Below are 22,391 nucleotides of genomic sequence, written 5' to 3' on the forward strand. Positions count from 1 at the left end.
CCACTGTGAGTACTTTGACTCCTCCCTAAGAAAAGTACTTTTAACCTGCAAACATGGTAAGATCTATTGAGCAGGGATTAAAGGTGTGCACCGCCCCCCATGGCCATTTCTTACTTTACCAAGATACCTTTATCTTATATAGTGGGGTGGCCAAAGGTGAAGAAGGCCTGTGCCCCAGAACCCCAACTCAGCTGAGAGAATGAGGTGGTGGGTAGCATTGAATTAAAACCCCCAGAGCATCCTAAATGACCAGCACCAGTTTTCTAGACCGGCTTCTGAACATTTCCTGGGCAAACGGCTAAACCCGAAGGCTTCTGAAGGGCCCTTGCCACCCTCAGCTCCACAGGTCAGCTCCTGCCTGCAGAAGTTTTGTGGATTATGTAGTCTTGCTATCTCTAGCATTTCTGTACCTGTCAGTCCTGCGTTGGAGCCCTGTAAAGCCAGCTGTCTAAAGGTTCCTTGGTGATAACCCGTGGGTTCTGAGCAAGTACTTCCTGTCTGCTGAGTTCTTGTTTACTGATGCAAAGATGTGAAGATACAAGGTCTTTTCTTCCAGGAACCTTATACCTGGTACAGTTGTCCTCATATGCTATAAAAGTCACCTGAAGTGGGGTTTGTTCAAATGTAGATTTTATAGATTCTTGTGGGGCTCAGGAATAGTATTTCTCTTAAGTTGTTCCAGGTGTTTCTGGCTATACCTGAGGGACTCTGGCCTCCAGGGTTTAGTGACAGGACAATGTGCTGGGACTATAACAGAATGCCCAGGGGTAAGGTCATGGAGGGTGGTGAACCTGACGACTCAGCCCAGTGAGTGGACATGGCAGACTTTCCTGAGGTAGTCTCTGGTCTGAGCCTCTACGATGGATGAATGGTTTTCCAGGTGGATCAGATGAGGTGGTTGCCTCTGCTTGTTCCTGCAGATGAGGAAATTACCTCCCTCTGTGAATCTTGGGATTGAGTTTACCTGGTGAAATCAACCCCTAGGCTACAGATCTTTTATGGAGTAGGAGGGACCAGTAGCACCCTTCATCAAGATAGATAGATAGATAGATAGATAGATAGATAGATAGATAGATAGATAGATAGATAGAATGGCATGACTCAGTGTCTGTGAAGAGCAAGTGAGCCACAGGATGTATGAATTCTTTCATGCAAGGGACAGTGCGCATGGCCCCTAGAAGCTACCTTGTTGACCAGAGAACAATCGTACAGTGTTTGGAGGAGCCGGGGTATAGAAACTTCCTGGATATGCTGCCGTGTACCAGGTTTTAGACATGGCACACAGTTAGGCACACTATCCCTTTGTTGTCTCTCAAGATCAGAAAACAGGTTTTCTGGAAGAGAACATCTAGCATGTATTCCGGGAAGGTAGAGGGCTGATTTTCAGAGAACAGTATTGCAGCAGCAGGTGCTGAGCCTGCAGACAGGAGTGATTCTAGTCCATGACTGAGGTAGGAGGGGTTGGCTTGCTAATACTGGAAGAGGCTTGGGATCAGCATTCTCTGTCTGCACAGCATTGTGCAAGCAGAGTTCCAAGCACGTCAAGAATACAAAGAGGTGAAAGTGCTCTCCTGGCCCCTGAGAGGTTCACAGTCTCCCCTAGAATGAGTGTATGGGTGATGGAGAGACTCGGAAGTGCAGACCTTCGTCACATGACCTTAAAGGGGACAGGAGGTATGGCAGGATGCCCCTTGTGCAGACACGGTCCAGTAGAGTCGATTGTTGCACAGTGGATGCTGTTAGATGTAGAGGGTGACCGGTTGTTGTAGTCAGTGGATTACAGGCTAACCCTTGGAGACAATAATTTACATTCAAATACTGTCTTACTTCTGTGGGAAAGGCCCACTGTGCCCCAAATTGCCTACATCATTTTGGGGGGGGGGGCATGTCCTTTAACACTGGAAATAGTTTCCAGTGCATCTGAAAATAAGCCTTCAGATCTTCTTGGACTCTTTTGCCCGTGTTGAAATTTGTCATGATTAGGGGCATGGGAGGCCAACCCCTGGCCTAAGGGACTATTTGTAACCTTTCTTAAAAAGTTGAGATGGGGGTGGCCTTGAACCCTTAATCTTCCTGCCTTGGCTTCTTTTGTAGCAGGACTGTATAGGCATCCACAATTGTGCCCAGCTGCTGTTTGCATTGTTGACTGACTGGGGTCTTCATATCCTTCTTGGTCCGATGCTGTATGGACCATACAAGCAGAGTGCTGAACCAGCTACTCTGGAGGTGTGGAAGTGAGCACGTGGCCTGAGGGGCTGAGGACGTGCCTCCAGGTTATAGCTTAGAGCAGTTGCCAAACACCTGCCTGGCTTTGGTTCCCAGCATCATAACAACAAAACCAAACCAAAGTGACTTGAGGGTCACACCAGCTGGAAAAAGCCTGTGATGACTCCTGGGCCAGTCTGCAGGGTGAGAGTTCTGACTGGGGACAAGGAAGAGGTAATTTGTCAACTTCTGGCTTTGGGCCTGCTGAATATTAGCCAACATTTATTTGGGGGATAGTATTTATTACTGTGGGATCCCACCCATCGAGAGGTTTTCTTATCTCCATAGGCAAAGGGAGAATGAAGATCCGGAGGTCTGGGTTCCAGTGCAGACGAGTGTGGTGTTAGTGGCCTCTCCCTTAGCTCTCTGGCTTGTGTGAGTCCTGCCGTCTGCTCTGCTCTCTGGAGGACCAGGCTCTGACTCCTGGTCACCCTGACCCTTCTGAGCCTGGCCAGGTTCAGGGCAAATTAAGCAAGCTCCAGCTTGGAAGGGAACTATGGACTGATTGTAAAAATCTTGCGACAGCCAGGGGGACACTCCTGCTCTGTCCTGCGGTGGCAGGTGAGGAAGGCCTGTGTTCCCGAGCTGCGTTTCTAGAGGAGTGTGACTTGTTCTTTGTGACATCGCTGAGGAGAATGTGGTAGAAAGGACAGGACCTAGTGGGCAAGGACTCAGTCTGTTGACGTTGACTTTGACTTTTCTCTAGGACAGAGCCAAAGACAACAGTCACTTCCTCCAGTGATGCCTCTTAAGTGTGATCCACCCCCTTTCCTTGAAGAGGTAAATTTTAGTCCATGAAAACAGTAATGTGGTTATTTCAAAAACCTAATTTGGTTATATTAAAAAAAAAATCTCTTGTCTTCCGGAAATTTCTTCTCATTTCTTAGCAGACTTCGCTGGTCTTTTAGTTCTCTGCCCCTGCGCATCCTGCTGTTTGCTGCTGGTCTGTCAGTGGGTTGACACAGCCCTAGATGTTGAGACGCCTTTATTGTTCCTGCGTCCTCTATAGCCACTGGCTTGGGCCAGAGTTCGAACCCTGGACCTCACAGGAGGCTTCTGTTGCTGGAAATAGTCATTCAGCCCCTCAAGGTGACTGCTGGGCACGTGATCCCAAGAAGCTGAGGCAGGAGAATGAGAAGTTGGGAATTAGCCTTGACTGTGTAGTGAGCTGAAGGCCAACCTGGCCTATATGGCAAGACTCTGCCTCAAAGAAAAGAAATAATGCCATATTTCTGAATTTCTTTAATCAGTGTTCTCATCTAGGATGTACATTGCATTGCAGATTAGTGTGTATATCAGTATGTTGAAATGTATTATGTAGTGTACTTACAAATATGTAAGAGTAAGAACTATAGCCTTTGCAATTCTCTGTGTCCATTACAGGGAGCTTTGAGCAGTGAATAAAAGCATATTTACGACTTAAATCCTGGTCAATGACTTAATTCTAAGTCATTTGTTCAACTGTAAGAGAAGAGCATCCCACGAGCCACGTGTGACTCCTGAAAAGGCTGTTTGCTCTGCAAGTGGCCGGAGTGTGGCACATTGGCTTCTTTTCCTGGAAGTGGCACAGCGTTCACTATACTGTGGTCCCTCCAAGGCGCTGCTTCCCTCTGGCTTTGTATTTATTATTGTTTGGCTCTTTTGCTCAGTACACATGATTTCAGGAGTTCCCACTGAACAGAGACGCAAGGTCTCAATCTTGGTTTCAGATAGTGCCTAACTTGTTAGTGTGTGGTTTTCAGTCAAGGGTTTGGAAATCCTGGTTACCCGATGACCACAAATACTCATGACATCCTACCCCTGAGTGTGGTAGGAAGGTCTGAGATAAGCTGGGGCAGACTCCAGCAGACATGGAATGTGCAGCCACCCTGCCACCTCTGAGCGAGGTTCTGAATTCTTGGGCCAGGCTCATATTGTGCTGGGTTACTGTAGACCTGTCATGGCCCGGGAGCTAGGGGCTTATTTCTCACCCATCTGGGAAATGAGCTCTCTAGGCTCTTAACCCCGGGAAGTTCTCTGCTGGGCTGTGTGAGGGACCAAGAATGTGGGGTGGGGTAGGGTTTGTGGGGGAGGGTGTTGTTCTGAGGGCATCTCGACTCCATAGTCCTCAAGTCCAGGGCTTTCTGATGGGTTTTTGTTAGAGTAGACGCACTTGTGATACCGTCCTCAGTCCTACGGGGTTCACAGAGCACGAATCCAGAAGCCAATCAGGAAAGAGACTGATAGAGCTCGGTTATGTGATTTGTCTAGAGCAGCTCTCTAAAACTAGGGGCAGTTTCAGCGGCTGGTCCGGTCTATAGAGCGAGTTCCAGGACAGCCAGGGCTGCACAGAGAAACCCTGTCTCAAAAACCAACAGCAAAAAACAAGAACCAAAAAACCTCCCAAACCTGGAGAGAGTGTGTGTGTGTGTGTGTGTGTGTGTGTGTGTGTGTGTGTGACAAACACCAGTGGGCACCCATGACATTTGGCAATGTCTAGACCCTGTTGGCTGATTCTGGGCTCAGTGGTGACGGCATGGAGAGCACCAGGGTAGAAACTCCTGACACCAGTCTGCTGCTGTTCTGAGGGAGTGGATGTCATGGCCTTCGAGAGGAGGGCTCGCTGTGCAGCCAGGGCTGGCTCTGAACTCACAACCCTCCTGCCTCGCTCTCCCCGGCGCTGGGATTGTAGGCCTGTGTTGTTGTGCCTGGAATGACTGATGTAGTAAAGGGAAGGCAGCATACTTTTCCCTTGCTTCCTAAGCCTCCTGTGCTCAGGACCTGCCCAAAGACTTGGAATCTTACATCCCGTTGCCCCCTCAGTCAGCGGGGATCACGTCTCATCAAGCACAGATTGTTATTTTCTGCATGTGGGGAGGAGATGATACCAAACCCTTCTAGACCTGAAATCTCACCTCTTCCCCTGTGTGATGTGGGCATCAACCCCCGGCAGGGATCGATCTCAGTCTTGCCGATAACTCGCAGCTTACACATCAGGCAGCAGTTAGTTTAGTGATCGGCCGTATTTCCAGCCATGTACCTGTTACAGCATCTTAGGTTTACTGTATCTGACTAATAACAGACCCATCCTGCACCCTTTCCCAAGCCAGCCAAGGCTAGCCAGGCAGTGGTGGCGCAAGCCTTTAACCCCAGCACTCCAGAGGCAGAAGCAGGTGGTGGGTCTCTGTGAGTTCGAGGCCAGCCTGGTCTACAGAGTGAGTTCCAGGACAACCAGGGCTGCACAGAGAAACCCTGTCTTGAAAAAACAACAACAACAAAAAACCCCAAAAAACCCAAGGCTGTCTTAGCCTCAAAGCGTAAGGTGCCACACTTTTAGAGTCAGTCTTTCTTTTAAGTTTTTCAGTCTTGGAGACAGCCTCTGTGTCCCAAAGCCTTTTTATCTCATATCTGTTTTGGAGAAGCCATTTTTAATGTCACTCTTTGTAGGAGTAAACAGTTATCTTGAACAGTGTTGAACTTTTTGATGCATAAATCTCCAGCCCTGGATTCGAAGCTGACAGTCTCGTGAGTCACGTGAGGGAAGCTCTGGTAGGAGCTCAGTAGGAGCCTCCCGTGGGAGGAGGATCAGGATTAAAATGCGGAAGGAGATGTACTGTGTGTGTTGTTTCACTGCTGGCGACACTGGTGAATCTCTTAAAAAAGTCAGCACAACATCCATAGCTCTGAAAGCGATACCTATTCTTTGGGGGCAAAGCAATGAGTATTTTGGGGCTGAGAGATGGCTCTGTGGTTAAGTTAAGAGCCCTGGCTGCTCCCTCAGATGACCTTGGTGTGATTCCCAGCACCCACACTGTAACTCCAATTCCGGGGAATCCAGCCCCCTCTTTTGGCCTCCATGGGCACCCAGCAGGCATGTGGTACACAGACATACATGCAGGCAAAACACCCATGCACATAAAAATAAATCTGAAAGGAGAGAGGGTATTTCACTTGACCAAGACCCATTTTTAGGATTCAGTAAAAGTCACCGATGAACTGGGTGGACTCAGGGTTGGTTCTCTCAGGTGGTGGCACTTTCGACCACTTTTGACAAGGGCAGGCTGATTAAGAGGTTTGAGAAGCTTGAGTGCCCCACACAAGTGTGAGTGACATGTCATATGTGTGAACTCATATGTGTCCATGTCACCGTTTGTAGAAATGACCCCAGAGACTTTGCTGTGTTACAAGTCATTAAGGGGTGAGGGGTGACGGGGGCCGAGGACCCCTCAGTAGCCATGCACAAGCGAGACTCTGGTTCTAGGCCCACGCACCACACAGATTGAATTTTTTTTTTTTTTTGAGGAGGAAAGTTTATTCAGTTCACACATCCACATGGTAATCCATCATTGAAGCAATCCAAACAGCAGCTCAAACAGGGCAGGAACCTGGAGGCAGGCACTGATGCAGAGGCCACAGAGGGATGCTGCTTACATGGTTTGCTCAGCCTGTTTTCTTTTTTTTTTTTTTTGCTTTCCTGAAGGGACCGGCTTACTTTATTTTTTTTTTTCCATCACAGGCCATTTATTTTGTTCTATTCATTCACAGTTAATACAGAAAATACTTGGAAACATTTCCATATAATGTTTGACACAGAAATCATCAAATAGAAGTATACAATGTTGACAGGAGGAAGTACTTTTATAATTTATAACCCCAAATATATTTATAAATTAGAAATGGAAAGATCTACAAATGAAATTATGAAGGTTCACCAAAGTCATTTAATCTGTCAGTTTCTCATTCATTTTTATGTCTTAATAATATTCTATTGTATGAATAAGCCACATTTTATTTCTCTCCAGTATTTGATAGCTATTTGAGTTGTTTTAACTTTTTTACTATTAGCAACACACTGCTGTAAACCTTCATGTACATGTTTCATAGGTGCACATTTTCAGTAGTTTGAGGATATATTCCTAAGGGTAGAATTGTTGAGTAACAGAGTAACAATGTTTTGCATTTTGACCAACCACCAAACTGTTTTGCCAAAGTGACACACCATTTTACAATCTCACCAAATCCTTGTTTTTAAGGCTCTGATTTTTGTACAAAAGCATTCAATCATTCTGTCAGACCAAACCAGGAAAAGTAAGCTATAGTTCAGAGCTGTTCTATTCCATTTACTATGCAAAGCCATTCTTGGCGTTTGCAACTCTCAGCACTTTTGAGTATTCTTACAGTGTTCACCTTTTCCTCCACCACTTTTTTCTTCTTTTTTTCTGGTTCATTTCTATCTATTACAAATGTATAAAGAATCCTCCATCAACGCTGCTGATAGCAGCAGAACCTTGAAAAATATACCTTTGGTTTGCCTCAGAAAAGGAATACATATTGCACTGTAAAGTTTATAAAATTGGCGCAAAACATTGTGATAATGTTACAATACCAGTTTTAAGAGTTCAGTGACTAATGGGGAGCCGATGGGATACATGCAGAACTGTGAAAGCAATCTCACTTAGTCAGCTGTACACGTAGACTGTAAATCTACATTCAGATCATTTCTGAACTAAGACTATCATCTCAGTTTATCTGTTGAGGTCAACCAGGAAACCCTAGAATATACCTTGATTTTTGCAAAAAACAAAATAGGGGGAGGGGTTTCTTCAGCATTTCAGTCCACGAGTAACAGTATCCTAACAGGCAAAGTGTTCTCTCACTGTCAACATAGAATGAACTGCTGCTGGAGGTCAACTTGGGCTTTAATTTGCATTAGCACTTACATGCATAGTAGTCCAAGTTGTTGACCTCATGACTTTAAAAAGTAACTCTAAAAAAGTAAAATGGCCCTTCTTGGAAGACTAAAGAAAGACATCCAGCCACAGTTGTAAAAAGTCTCATCAAAACAATATACCCTTTTATGAATTACACCTCAATTAAAAAAAAAAAAAAAGTAGCCCCAAATAAGAAGCAGCTCTGAAAAAGAAAATATAACTTAAGATATTTGAAAAAAAACAAGGTGAATACAGGTTCAAAAATAATTAAGATACATTTTCTTAAGGCTACCTAGAATTCGGCTTTAAAGAATTCTACCATTTCAAGTTTACCACTAGTTACTAGATACCTATTTACAAACAAGATGTTCACCTTTTTTGTTCCTTTATCAAGAGAAAAATCTACCTTCAGACTATGAGTGTGGTGATGGGGAGGGACTAGAAAACAAGATTCAAACAATCCCATGCAAATATCACGTTTTTCAAATGGAAGAACTCCAAACTGCACTAGAAGTTCCAATCACTAAGACACTTTCCATTGAAATGATTGAAGTACAACTACATGGCACCAAGGTTTAGGCCTAATATAGGCCTGACAACCAAGTCCTTGTTTTCTGGAAGAAAGGCCTCAAAAGTCCCACTCAATTCCACATAACAATACTTCAAAGATCAATTAGGTTTTCCTTTCCTTAATATTTTTGTTTTTGACTTCTAATCTTAAAGACTAGATTAAAACTTAGCTCATTTCCCAGAAGGCATTGCTTCCCTTTGCTCTATGAAAGAGTCCACCAAGACCTCTTCCTCAAAACCATCTAGCTCCCAGCCTCCAGCCTGTGCTTGTGATGCATCTTTCTCAACATCCTGAAAAGGTAATGTAGGTAAAATATGCTCATAAACATTAAAACTAGTTGTTAGAAAGACGTAACTAGCTTTATAATTTAAGTTTTAAAACATAAATACTTGCAACTTAATCTGCATTGACAATGATTGTCGAAGCCTAGAATTCAACATTTACAAATTCTCATTCACACACACACAAAACACACTATTATCACACAACTTGTGTCTTGAGAGAATCTTCTGCTTTTTAAATCTTTGGCCTCCCAGTCAATCCCAAGTTCAACCAACTTTTCCGAGTTCTGGTAGTTACCTGGACCACTGAGGCATTGCCACAAGACTTTTCTCTTTTGAAACATCCTTTTTCTCTATATATTAGGATAGCTACACCAGCTTGTTTCTTCTGTGGTGTATGTTGGTGTGGGATTATCTATTGTTTGATTTTTCATGGATGTGTTTAGCTTCTTTGGGTTGAATTTTCCCTTCTAGTGCTTTCTGTAGGGCTGGGTTTGTAGACAGGTATTGATTAAATCTGGTTTTTTTTTTTTTTTTTTTTTTTTTTTTGGTTTTTCGAGACAGGGTTTCTCTGTGTAGCTTTGCGCCTTTCCTGGAACTCGCTTTGGAGACCAGGCTGGCCTCGAACTCACAGAGATCCACCTGGCTCTGCCTCCCAAGTGCTGGGATTAAAGGCGTGCGCCACCACCGCCCGGCTTAAATCTGGTTTTATTCTGGAATATTTTGTTTACTCTGCCTATGGTGATTAAGAGTTTTGCTGGGTATAATAGTCTGGGTTGGCATCCGTGGTCTCTTAGTGTCTGCATGAGATTTGTCCATGATCTTCTAGCTTTCATAGTCTCTATTGAGTAGTCTGGTGTTATTCTGATGGGTTTACCTTTATATGTTACTTGGTCTTTTTCCTTTGCGGCTCTTAATATTTTTTCTTTGTTCTGTGTGTTTAGTGTTTTGATTATTATGTGGCGAGGGGACTTTTTTTTTGGATCCAGCTTATTCGGTGTTCTGTAAGCTTCTTGTATCTTCATAGGTATTTCTTTCTTTAGGTTAGGAAAGTTTTCTTCTATGATTTTGTTGAATATATTTTCTGTGCCTTTGAGTTGGTATTCTTCTCCTTCTTCTATCCCTATTATTCTTAGGTTTGGTCTTTTCATGGTGTCCCAAATTTCTTGGATGTTTTGTGTTACAACATTTTTGTCTTTAGTGTTTTCTTTGACTGACGAATCTATTTTCTCTATCGTGTCTTCAGTGTCAGAGATTCTCTGTTCCATCTCTTGCAATCGGTTGGTTATGCTTGTTTCTGTAGTTCCTGTTCGTTTTGTCAGGATTTCTATTTCCAGCATTCCCTCAGCATGTGTTTTCTTTATTGTCTCAAATTCATTTTTCAGATCTTGGAATGTTTCTTTCATCTGTTTAATTGCTTTTTCTTGGCTTGATTTGATTTTTTCCCATTTTTTGTTCGTTTTTTCTTCCATTTCTTTAAGGGAGTTTTTTATTTCCTCTTTAATGGAGTTTTTCATTTCCTCTTTAAGGGAAATTTTTATTTCCTCTTTAGGAGAGTTTTTCATTTCCACTTTAAGGAAAGTTTTTATTTCCTCTTTAAGGTAGTTTTTCATTTCCTCTTTAAGGAAAGTTTTTATTTCCTCATTGAGGGAATGTTTTATTTCTTCTTTAAGGGCCTCTATCATCTTCTTAAAGTCATTTTTAGGGTTGATTTCTTCTGTTTCTTCTGTCATGGTATGTTTAGGTCTTTCAGGTGTAGAATCACTAGGTTCTGATGTTGCCATATAGGTCTTTATGTTGTTGCCTGTATTTTTGCACTGGTGTCTACTCATCTTTTCCTCTGTACGGTGCAGGTGGTATCTGTGTCTGAGAGTGCCTCTCTTGTTCTAATTTTTAGTCTTGGTTTAGTAGGGGTTCTTGGTTAAATTGGTGCTATTGGGCTGTTTCTTCAGGGACAGCTGATTTCAGTCTGTGAATTATATACTTATGATTCTGGTGATCTGGTTTAGTGGCTGGGTAGCGCCTTCTGTGTTACCAGGTCACGTTTTATTCATTTGTCAACTCCTCAGCTGATCTTGTTTCTTCAGACTTCAAACTGTAGGCATCTGAATCCTCTCCCAGATGGGTTTCAGCTGAGCAGGGTAGTCTCACCAACACCTCCACTTGCTACCGCTGCCAGGCCCATCCACCTCTGTGAACTGCCACGGGGCCTGTATGTCTCTGCCGGTTGCCGCCGGGCCTGTATGTCCCTGTCGGCCGCTGCCACCGGGTCCTTCCACCTCCGCGAGTCGCTGACCTGCGTCCTCCTGTCCCCGCCGTGTGGCCTGTCTACTTCTGTGGGCTGCCGCCGGGCCTGAATGTCTCTGTCGGCCTCTGGCGCTGGGTCCGTCCACCTCCGTCTGCTTATCTCCGCCACAGGGCCTGTCCACCTCTGTGGGCCGCCGCTGGGCCTGAATGTCTCCACCAGCTGCCGCTGGGCCTAAATGTCCCTGTCGGCCGCTGCCGCCGGACCCGTCTACCTCTGCGGGTCGCTGCCACAGGCCTACCTGCGTCTGCTTGTCTCCGCCATCTTGAATCGTCCCCCCCAGCCTGTTTTCTTATAGAACCCAGGTCCACTAGCACAAGGAATGACAGATTGAATTTTATTGATTTAGATTGTGCTTGTGAAGGGGCAAGATGAACTTGACTCTGTGTGTGGTGGTGGGGTGCACACTCAGGTAGCTGTGTGGTGGCGGGGGTGGGGTGGGGGTGAGGACACGGGGACGGTCAGAGACCAACCTTAAATGTCATTTCTTGGGACCTACCCGCTGTGGTTCTTGAGACGGAGGCTCTCAGTGGGACCTGGGGCTTGCTGATTAGGCTGGCGGGCTGGCCAGCCTGGGGACCTCCCCGTCTCCACCTCCCGAGCACTGGCATAGCAGGTGTGCACCGCAGTGCCCAGCTTTTTACTTGGGTTCTGGGGACTGAAGTCGGGTGCTCATGCTTGCACTGATGGCACTTTCCTGTCGGAGCCGTCTCCCCAGTCCCTACATTCCCCCCTGCTTCCCCCCCCCCCAGTTTTGAGACAGGTTCACACCGTGTAGAACTCACTATATATAGACCAGGATGGTCTTGAACTCACAGAGATCCTCCTGCCTCTGCCTCCCGAGTGCTGGAACTAAAGGCCACACGCTCAGCTTGCTCTCTCACTCTCTCGAGTCATTAAAGGTTTGGAAGGCAGAGTCCGTTATCTGCTGACTTTGTGTCAACTTGCAGCGTAAAAGTTTAGGATCGTTCCCGAGCATTAAATTCTCCCTGCTATCCCAGCACTCAGGAGGCAGAGGCAGGCGGATCGGATCTCTGTGAGTTCGAGGCCAGCCTGGTCTACAGAGTGAGATCCAGGACAGCCAGGGTTACACAGAGAAACCCGGTCTGAAAAAACCAAACAAGGAAAACCTCTCTGCTAATGTTTGAATGTTAGATCCAGGGAACGCTTCCTAACTGTGCAGTGGCTGTGAAGTCCAGTTTCTTCTTTTTCTATGAAAAAGAAAATAAGTACCAGGTGAAAAAACGTTCAGTGCCTGACACACACAGCCTGGGTCTCTCTCCGTTTGGCGAGGTGCGAGCATCAAGAGGAATGTCCCCCATGCAGGAGAGAGGGGCCCTTTGTCAAGTACCTGTTTGACATGGCGCATGCGCAGTGCTGTTGTAAGCGTTCGTTCGTGTGGGAGACTGAGGGCAGCCGCTGACACCGGCTCTCCTGAGCCTGCCTTACCCTTGTGAGCTAGTGAACTGTCCGCGGCTGAAGCCGGAGGAGATAACCAGCTGCACCCACGGAACCAGCTGGCAGGACGGAGCCAAGCATGACCACAGGGATGTGGGGGCCGGTGCAAAGAGCGGGGAGGACGGAGCCATGCATGACCACAGGGATGTGGGGGCTGGTGCAAAGAGCGGGGAGGACGGAGCCATGCATGACCACGGGGATGTGGGGGCCGGTGCAAAGAGCGGGGAGGACGGAGCCATGCATGTCTGTGCTCTAGGCTCTCACGCACGCACGCACGCACGCACGCACGCGCACACACACAGGGTTTCTCTGTGTAGCCCTGACTGTCCTGGAACTCTGTAGACAAGGCTGGCCTTGAACTTACAGAGATCCGCCTGCCTCTGCCTTCCAAGCACAAGCAATTTTACGATTTGTTTTTATTTTTATTATTTATATGTGTAAGTCTGTGCATGTGTGTGCAGGTGCCTATGGGGGCCATAAGAAGTCACTGCCTTGGTTCCTGTGAGCCACCTGATGTGGGTGCTGGGAATTGAACCCTGGACCTTCTGGAAGAGCAGCAAGCACTTCCTGCCGAAATGTCTCTCTAACCCCTACATTTATGTTCTTATGTGGATATTTCTCACTTTAAAACTCCCAGACTCCCTCCCTTCCTTTCCTTCTCCTTTAGATGAAAAACGGGCTGGGATGGCGGCTCAGTGAGGGGGATCCACTAGCACCTGTGTAAAAACCTGGATGGGGGCCCTGAGATGGCTCGGTGGTTAAGAGCACTGTTGCTCTCCCAGAGGACCCGGGTTCTATTCTCAGCACCCACAGAGCAGCTCACAACTCTAGTTCCAGGGGCTCAGACAACCTCCTCGGACCTCTGCAGGCGCCAGGCACTCAGTGTGGTGCACATGCGGAGTGTAGGCAAAACGAAAATAGAAACAATTTAAAAAGAAAAGATAAAGTTACTGGGTGGGCTCAAAAGTAGACAGTGAGCAGCTGCCCTGCCCCCACCCTGCTCCCACCCTGCCCCCATTCTGCCCCACCCTGCCCCCACCCTGCTTATTTCAGCCCTCCGTCTCTCTGTGCGCCCTATTTCAGGAGTCCTTCTTCTTCGTGGCCTGTGGCAGAAGAAGCTGGTGAGGTGGGATTTCTGGGGCCCTTGAGCTGGGCTGCCTTTGTCCAGGGACGGAAGAGTGGTCCAGTGATCTTGCAGCCCCGGACTGTAGGGGCAGGGGTGGCGCTGGGAGAAGCTCAGGGAGTGGACTGTAAGAAAACCTCAGGGTGTGCTGCAGCTTCAGATTTTCACTCTGGGATTTTCCTATAGGGTCAGGTGACTCTCTGTGAGGTTGTTGTCCAGGTTCCTAATAGCAACACAGGAAATGGATTTTAATCTCTCCGCTTGCTGCTCCGTTTGGGGGCTGTTTAATGATGTGGCTTCAGCAATAGCAGTATGGGCCAGTTGGGAGTGTGCCTAATGAATGTGTCACTTATTTTTAAAATGCATGTTTATGATTTATTGTGTTTTTTATGGAATGGGACAAAGGGTAAATGATTTATGTGCCTGCTTCTAAGTTGGTACTCTTGTGGGTAACTATTGAGCATGTTTGGGATTCTAGAAAAAAACATTAGTCCTTAACTGTTATGGAAAGCATGGACTGTTTTTTGTTTTTGTTTTTGTTTTTGTTGAGACAGGGTTTCTCTGTGTAGCCCTGGCTGTCTTGGAACTTGCTCTATAGACCAGGCTGGCCTTGAACTCACTGAGATCCACCTGGCTCTGCCTCCCGAGTGCTGGGATTAAAGGCGTGCACCACCATCACCTGGCTATCCCAGGGAGTGTTTTTATTTACTTTTTGTATAGTTTATTTATTTTTGAATTTTGTGTATATATGTGTTCTGCCTGCATGTATGTTTGAGCGTCACATACATGCCTGGTACCCACTGAGGTCAGACAGATAGTTGTAAGCTGTCATGGGGGTGCTAGGAGTCAAACCTGGGACCTCATCAAGAGCAACAAGTGTTCTTAACAGTTGAGCCATCTCTCCAGCCCCTTTTTTGCCGGGGACCTGTTCCAGTGGGGTTCAGGTCCCAAAGAGGAGGTATGGAGTCAAGGGGGTGGGGGGGGCATGCAGATGACTGACCGGATCTGAGGGTGAATCAGGATGACTGCTCATTTATTGAAGAAAGGCTACATCTTTTGTACTCTGTAAACTATTGTACAATAGTCTAGCCACAGGCAAGCTTGAAAGCAGATTGACTCAATGATTTAGGCCCGAAAGTGGCCATTAACTTCATTACAGCATTTTTTCCTGAGGCAAAAGCTGGGAAGTTCAGCAAGTATCTAAATGCCTATTGCTCTCAAAGGGTCACACCTCCCTCTTGGGAATCTGAACCTGCTGGAGCTGGACTCCAGCACTTATTTTTCATTTTAAAGTGTGTGTGTGTGTGTGTGTGTGTGTGTGTGTGTGTGTGTGTGTGTGTGTGTGTGTTTGTTTTAAGACAGTTTCATGTAGCCCAGGCTGGCCTCAGACTTGCTATGTAGGTAAGGATGGCCTAGAACTCTTCATCCGCCTGCCTTTGCCTCCCAAGTGCTAGGATTACAGACCCTTGCCACCATGCTTGTTTCAGGGAATGTTTTGGAAAGAATTTTCAGCCAGGTGGTGGTGCACGCCTTTAATCCCAGCACTCAGGAGGCAGAGGCAGGCGAATCTTTGTGAGTTCGAGGCCAGCCTGGGCTACAGAGTGAGTTCTAGGACAGCCAGGCTACACAGAGGGGGGAAGAAAAAAAGGAGAATTTTTAGTCCCTGATTCCAGAGGTTCTCGCTCCACATTAAGAAATACCTGAGGGGGAGCTCGGGAGATCTCCAGCACCCACAGAAAGGGCAGCAGGCATCTCTTAGCTTAGCGCTTTCTCTAGTGCGTCACTGGCTCCAGGCTTTGGCTTTACCTGTTAGTGGACTTTGTATCTAGAGAGAGGGGACGGAGCCAGAGCCCTTAAGGAGTGAAGCACAAGTCAGACCTGAGCTGTGAGGTGATTGAGACTTACCGGATGGGTCTGCTGCCTCTCTTAGGGGGACTTGCCCTTTTAGCTCAGGCTCTTTGTTCTTTTGGGAAAATGCTGAATTCCAACAAACAGCTTAAAAATCCATTCCCTAGTCTCCAGTGCGTGTACAAGGCTGAGTCTTGGTTAACTTCTTGCAAGTGGCTTGCTCTATCAGAAAGGATGAAATTTACCTTTTGCTAGCAAAGCTTAAAAAATCATTTCCAGGGGGCTGGAGAGTTGGCTGAGGGGTTAAGAGCACTGGTTGCTCTTGCAGAGGACCTGGGTTTGATTCCCTGTACCCACATGATGACTAACAACCACCTGTAACACCAGCCACAGGGGGATCTAATGCCTTCTAGCCTCCAAGGATGCTTCGTGCATGTGGTTCACAGACATACATGCAGGCAAGCAACCACACACATTAAAAAAAAAAAAAAAAAGTTCCAGGCACGGTATATATTGTGGAGGGTACAGAATGAGTGTATGACAGTGTCACTATGGGAGAAAGACAGATCAGGCTAATGTGTAGAATCAGCAGGCAGGAACCCGCTCCGTTGTTCCTTGTGCCCTGTTCAGAGTGTCCGCTTGAGCAGATTGTCACGCTTCCCTTAGCTCTTCGCGTAGCCTTACATTTGCATCCCTTAATATTAGAGATGATAACTTGACTTTCTGGTTGTTCAAAATGCAGGTAGCAGGGCATGGTGGTGCACGTCTTTCATCCCAGCAATTGAGAGGAAGAGGCAATGGGTTTCTGTGAGTTCAGCGCCAGCCAGGTCTACATACTGAGTTCTAGGACCACAGAGAGAGACTGTCTCAATTCACCCCCCACCCACCCCACCCCCCCAAAATTAGGTAAATCCGTATAGCTTTAGAGAATACTTTTCCTAACCACCCTTTTCCTAACCACCCGTGGACCTTTTTCTGAGGACCTACGGAGCTGGCCCTGAAGGCCCTGCATTTTCAGGATGTGGGGAAGCTGGCCTCCTTTGGTTTCAGTACCCGAATCAGGAGACCTCTGCCCGGTGGATGTGCAGTGCCAGAGTTGGTCTGTTTTCCATTCAAGGTTCAAGGGTGGAAGAAAAAATCGTTTTATTGTTTACCGTGCAGTTGGAAAGTAATTGTAAGAGTCTCAAAAATATTGTTAAACCTATTAAAGTCTCCACAGCCTAGGGGAGAAAACTTGCTGAAGCAGCGCCCGGGCATCGCCGAAGGGTTTGTGCGGAGCGCGGGGCTCCGTCAACCGCTGAGTTCTCCTTGAGACCCGCCGCACCGTCCACGCCAGCTCTCTTTCTTCTGGTCCTTGAGAACACCAAGTGTGGTGCATGCGCGTTACATCCCCTGCCTAGAGCAGTGTTCCTAAACGTCGGCTTCAGCCAGGGTCTCCTTGTCCTGCGGGGCGTAGTTCAGATGCCGCCATCCCATGCGCTTCCCCAGCTCTACCTAAATCTTTGTCCTCTTTTTCTGTTGTAATATCCTGTGAAGCTTGTTATTCTTTAAATTCCAATTTTATTTGAAAATGAGAATGTAAAATCTTTGTTGTTCTGTAGTTTCATAAAATGTACACACACATATAAAATGTGTGTGTGTGTGTGTGTGTGTGTGTGTGTGTGTGTGTGTGTGTGTGTGTGTGTATATGTATTCATTACCACCCCTAAATTCCACATCTTAACTGTTCTGGAAATTGTCTCCAGTCATCTCTGAATACAGCCACGCTTCCACTCTCTTTTCTTTTCTTCATGAGCATTTTGTTATTTTCCATTTCCATGTTTTTTTCCTAGTTGAGAAAAGCACACTTTGCTGGGTAATTTTCTCAGATCTGCTCCCTGGTTTATTAATTCTCTTTTTAACTTTGCCAAATCTCTGTCTAACCCATCTATTGAGGATTTTTTTTTATTATATTTACTTATTTATTGTATGTGGGTAGGAAGCCTGCATGTAGAGGTCAGAGGTCAGTGTGTAAGAATTATTCTTGCCTTCTACTGTGTGGGTCCTAGGAACTGAGTTCATTAGGCTTAGTGACAGTGATGTCATTATCCATTGACATCACCTCGATCCTGCATTTTTACTTTCATGGATGAGTTTTCCAAATCTATTTTCTTGCTTTCTTTTTTGGTTTTTTCAAGACAGGGTTTCTCTGTGTAGCCCTGGCTGTCCTGGAACTCATTCTGTAGACCAGGCTGGCCTTGAACTCAGAGATCCACCTGCGTCTGCCTCCCGAGTGCTGGGTTAAAGGTGTCTGGCCTCACTCTTGCTCTCTCTCTCTCTCTCTCCCCAAGACTCGGAGTGCTTCATGACTTTGTACTAATGCTTGCTTGGGGCCATTCTGCTCTCTGTGTCGTTATTTGTGCTGCTGGAACAAGCGTCGGCCACTAGCTCTCCTTTGCTAATATTCTTCTCTCGGTATATTCTTTCTTTTTGGGCTTTAGTTATTTGGAACCTCACCTTTTTTTTTTTTTTTTTTTTTTTTTTTTTTTTTTTTTGGTTTTTTTCGAGACAGGGTTTCTCTGTGTAGCTTTGCGCCTTTCCTGGAGCTCACTTGGTAGCCCAGGCTGGCCTCGAACTCACAAAGATCCGCCTGCCTCTGCCTCCCGAGTGCTGGGATTAAAGGCGTGCGCCACCACGCCCGGCTTGGAACCTCACCTTTGATGTGTGTGTGTGTGTGTGTTCATGTGCAGGTGCACAAATGTACAAGGGTGTGCAAGCGTGTGTGTGTGTGTGTGTGTGTGTGTGTGTGTGTGTGTGTGTGTGTGTGTAGGCCAGAGGACAGTCTTGGACAGGCGCCATCCTCCCCTCCCTTTTGAGACATTCCTGGCCTAGGACTCCCCAGTAGCTGGGCTGCAGAGCCACTGAGCCCCAGGAACCCACCTGTCTCTGGCTCCCCGGCACTGGGATTACAAGCGCCTTCCTCTCGTATCTGGTGGGTCTGCGGATTGCACTCAGGTTCTCAATCCTGAAAGGTACTCTCCCTGCTCAGCTGGCTCTGTACACTCCCTCCTTCCTTCCTTCCATCCTTCCTTCCTTCCTTCCTTCCTCCCTCCCTCCCTCCCTCCCTCCCTCCCTCCCTCCCTTCCTTCCTTCCTTCCTTCCTTCCCTCCCTGCTTCTCGCCTCCCTCCTTTCTTTCCTCTTTCCTTCACTCCCTTTCATTTTTTCCTTCTGTCTTTTCCCTAGATAGGGTCTTGACCTGGACCTCAGGCTAGTTTTGAACTCATGGTGATTCTCCTGCCTCAGCTGCCTCAGCTTCTTGAGTTCTGGGATTAGAGGTGTAAGTGACCACACCTGGCTGAAACCTCTTGTGTCTTATCTGAACACTCTATTATCCTAAGTTCATTTCCTTCCAGCTGGTCTTACCCTATTTGTTGGATTTTCCAAGTCTTGTTTGTGATGGATCGTGTTTTATATATTGTGTATTTCACCTGTAAACCCATCTTCAGTAGAGCTTTATTTATGGGATTCCTTACCATGTGTCTTAGGCTTTCTGCAGCTGTGATGAAGCATCATGACCGAAAGCAACTTGGGGAGAAAAGGGTTGATTTCAGCTCACAGCTCCACATCCCAGTCCATCACAGAAGGAAGTTAGGAGGAATCCTGAGACAGGAACTGATGATGCAGAGCAGTGGAGGGTGCTGCTTACTGGCTTGCTCCCATGGCTTGCTCAACCCGCTTTCCTACGGCATCCAGGACACCCAGCCCAGGGGTGGCAATGCTCACCGAGAGTTGGACACATTAGTCAGCAATGATGCACTTCGTGGTCTTGCACTCAGACCAATCTGGTGGCAACATTTTCTGGACTCGACTTCCAAAATGACTCTAGCTTATGTCAAGTTGACGTAAAACTCGCCAGCACAACTGACTCCTTGTCCCCTTGGCACACAGACACATCACGTTCTACTAGAACCTTTTTTTCTCTTTTGTCCCCAAGATGACATGTTAACATCACAATATAAAACACTGTGCTTCTGAGTGAGACTTCTTTGGGGTTTTATATTTCTTCTGCAAGATGGCTGGTGCTAGCCTGGGAACTCTCCCTTGCAACCCTTGTATCAGGAGTCAGTTCTCTCTTTCTACCATGTAGATCCTGGCGATTAACTCAGGCTGTCAGGCTTGGCAGCAAGCACCTTTATCCACTGAGCAATCTGGCCAGCCCAAGGACACTTTTTCCCCCAGAGACAAGGGTCTCACTATGTAGCCGGTCTCATGACTCTCCTTCCTCCTGTTTCTGACTGCTGGGATTCTGCAAACACCACCATGCTTGACTCTGAAACCAATTTTTATTACATTTTCAGTTTGAAGTTTTTTTTTTTTTTTTTTTTTTTTGGTTTTTCGAGACAGGGTTTCTCTGTGTAGCTTTGCGCCTTTCCTGGAGCTCACTTGGTAGCCCAGGCTGGCCTCGAACTCACAGAGATCCGCCTGGCTCTGCCTCCCGAGTGCTGGGATTAAAGGCGTGCGCCACCAACGCCCGGCTGAAGTTTTTTTTTTTTTAAGGCAAGTCAAGTCTTATGTTAGTTTGAGGGAAGGCCCCATGATCATGGATTTTTAGAGGAAATTTCTCCCCTCCCCATTCAGATCTAATGGCTCTTTTATTTTTTCTGATCTGTATTTCCCCTTTGAGGGTCCTATCTTTTGTGATTTGTTTGTTTTAAAGATTTATTTATTATGTATTATTGCCTGCACACCAGAAGAGGGCATCAGATCTCATTACAGATGGTTGTGAGCCACCATGTGGTTGCTGGGAATTGAACTCAGGACCTCTGGAAGAGCTGCCAGTGCGCTTAACCGCTGAGCCATCTCTCCAGCTCTGTTTTGTTTTAGACAGGGTCTTGCTTGTAGCCTTGCCTATCCTGGAAATTGCTATATAGACTGTACTGGTCTTGAACACTCAGAGCTTCACCTGCTTGTGGCTCCTGAGTTCTGGGATTAAAAGAGTCTACCACCATGCTCAGTGGGTCTCATCTTTGTATGTTGGGTCTCAATTCCATCTCCCTGCTTCAGAGTGACCCCAGATCATCAAATAACCCACTTGGCAGGGCAACCAGAAAGCTCTGGCCTCATTTCTGGGTGTGACTTCTACTTTCCCTCTGTAATTTTCGGTTCCTGGAGCTCTTCCTTGCAGGCTCAGTGTCTAATTAAGACGCTGTTGTTATGTAGCCAGTAGTTCACGGTAGAACTTTTGCCTACCTGTCCTTATTGTCCTGCTCGCGCCTCACCCCACACGTCGCCTGGCGTATGATTAATGTAAAGAGCGTGCATAGCTAAGTGATTTTAGGGGGGTGGGGGAGGCCAAACATTTCCACTAGAAGTTCGTTCTCTCTGCATGGAGAGCCCGAAGTGTCATTCACAGCAGACAGCCAAGAGAGCTGGTGCCCTGTGTACTTTAACATCCAGTAAAGGACTTTGATTTTCCTGTTTTTCACTCTTAACCTTTAAAATTTCAGTGTTTTCCTAAGGATGTGAAGATGACGTTGGCATCAGCCAGTTGCTCCCAGGGTTTTCCAGCCCCATAAACTGGCAAATTAAAACCATGCCTGAAGAACCATTACCGCCCAGTGTCTCTTTCTAAAATGCTGGCACTGAGAAAGTTCTCATGTTGATTAAATTGACCTTTACAGTGGCGCAGCTAAGAATAGCAACTACAAGATGTGGAAACTGTTAAGGACATCATTAGTCCCACGGCTTATGCTGCCACTAAAGAAATGAGATAATTTTTTGCTTATGTGCAAAAGACGCACCGTTCAGCCTTTTCCCATTGTAAGAATGTGCTCGTGAGTCTCTGTGTTGGCCTTGATTGTTTCTTCTTTGTGCTACTCTGTTTGTTTGGTGTCTCTTAGAGCTGATCACAGCGTGTGTTGCCAGGGCTGTACACATGGCCCTGGAACAGAGATTGTTCATTCACTGCTGCCATTCTTAAGGTGAAGGCCTCGGTGTAACAGCACTTTCTAAAAATTGTGTGTGGGGGTTATGCCTGCATGCATGTCTGTGCACCATGTGTGTGCAGTGCCCATTGAGGCCAGAAGGGGGCGTTGGATCTCCTGGCACTGGAATTACAGGTGGTTGTGAGACCCTATGTGGATGCTAGGAATTGAACCCCTGTCCTCTGGAAGAGCAGCCAGTGCTCTTAACCTCAGAGCCATCTCTCCAGCCCCAAGAGCACTTAGGTTTTGCAGTTCCCTTTTGATATGTTCTATGTCTTCTTACCTTGTTTTTCCTTTTCTTTCCTATATGGACTTTTAGATGCCTTTCTAGGAGAGGGTGACTGCAGATTCTTTCTCTCTCTCTCTCTCTCCCCCCTCCCACCCTGTGTGTGTGTGTCTGTCTGTCTCCCCTCTCTCTCTTTGATATTTTATTTTGATATGTATGGATTTTGCCTGAATGTATGCCTGTGCACCATGTGCCTACAGTACCTGAGGAGGTTGAAGGTAACTTTTAAAATGTCAATCTGGCCTGTCTTCTGCCTGCCTTGTTAGGCTCTGGCTCACCTAACCTCCCTACTTCTGTCATCTCCTAGCCAAAGAAGTTCGCTGATAGCATTTTTGTTCTGGAACATTCTTCTCGTGCCTTTCCTGTAGCTACACTTCCTAATCATCCTCCTCGTCCTGAGTGGCGCTCACCTTCCTCCCAGGAGCCGTCTAGACCGTCACGTGCAGAGGGAACGGGGGGGGGGGGGTGGGCTTGCACTGTGCTGCAGAAAGGAACGGGGTGGGGGACCTTGCACGCATTCCATCCCCCACTGGGGGGAACTTCTCCTGTTCTGCTCCCTGACGTGCCAGAGCGTGGCATGTTGAGCTCAGAAGGGAGGAG

The 22,391-nt window shown here is 46.7% G+C and overlaps 2 protein-coding genes across 8 annotated transcripts in view; both read left to right on the forward strand.

Annotated features, from left to right (window-relative positions):
* Positions 1-22,391, forward strand: part of As3mt (arsenite methyltransferase) — a 200,719-nt gene that overhangs the window by 70,121 nt on the left and 108,207 nt on the right. The gene's annotated exons all lie outside the window — the stretch shown is intronic.
* Positions 1-22,391, forward strand: part of Wbp1l (WW domain binding protein 1 like) — a 69,168-nt gene that overhangs the window by 26,132 nt on the left and 20,645 nt on the right. Inside the window, exon 1 of one of the 7 annotated variants that reach the window (XM_042264802.2) lies at positions 2,928-3,045. The exons of 5 other annotated variants lie outside the window; for them this stretch is intronic. In XM_042264802.2, the coding sequence (XP_042120736.1) occupies positions 3,007-3,045 (39 nt within the window). In that variant the 5' untranslated portion in view covers positions 2,928-3,006. Of the gene's footprint in view, positions 1-2,927; positions 3,046-22,391 lie in introns of those variants that run through there. One more of the 7 variants, XM_076563247.1, reaches the window with a different exon arrangement.

This window comes from Peromyscus maniculatus, chromosome 1, assembly GCF_049852395.1.
Source record: "Peromyscus maniculatus bairdii isolate BWxNUB_F1_BW_parent chromosome 1, HU_Pman_BW_mat_3.1, whole genome shotgun sequence".
NCBI classification, from domain to species: Eukaryota; Metazoa; Chordata; class Mammalia; order Rodentia; family Cricetidae; genus Peromyscus; species Peromyscus maniculatus.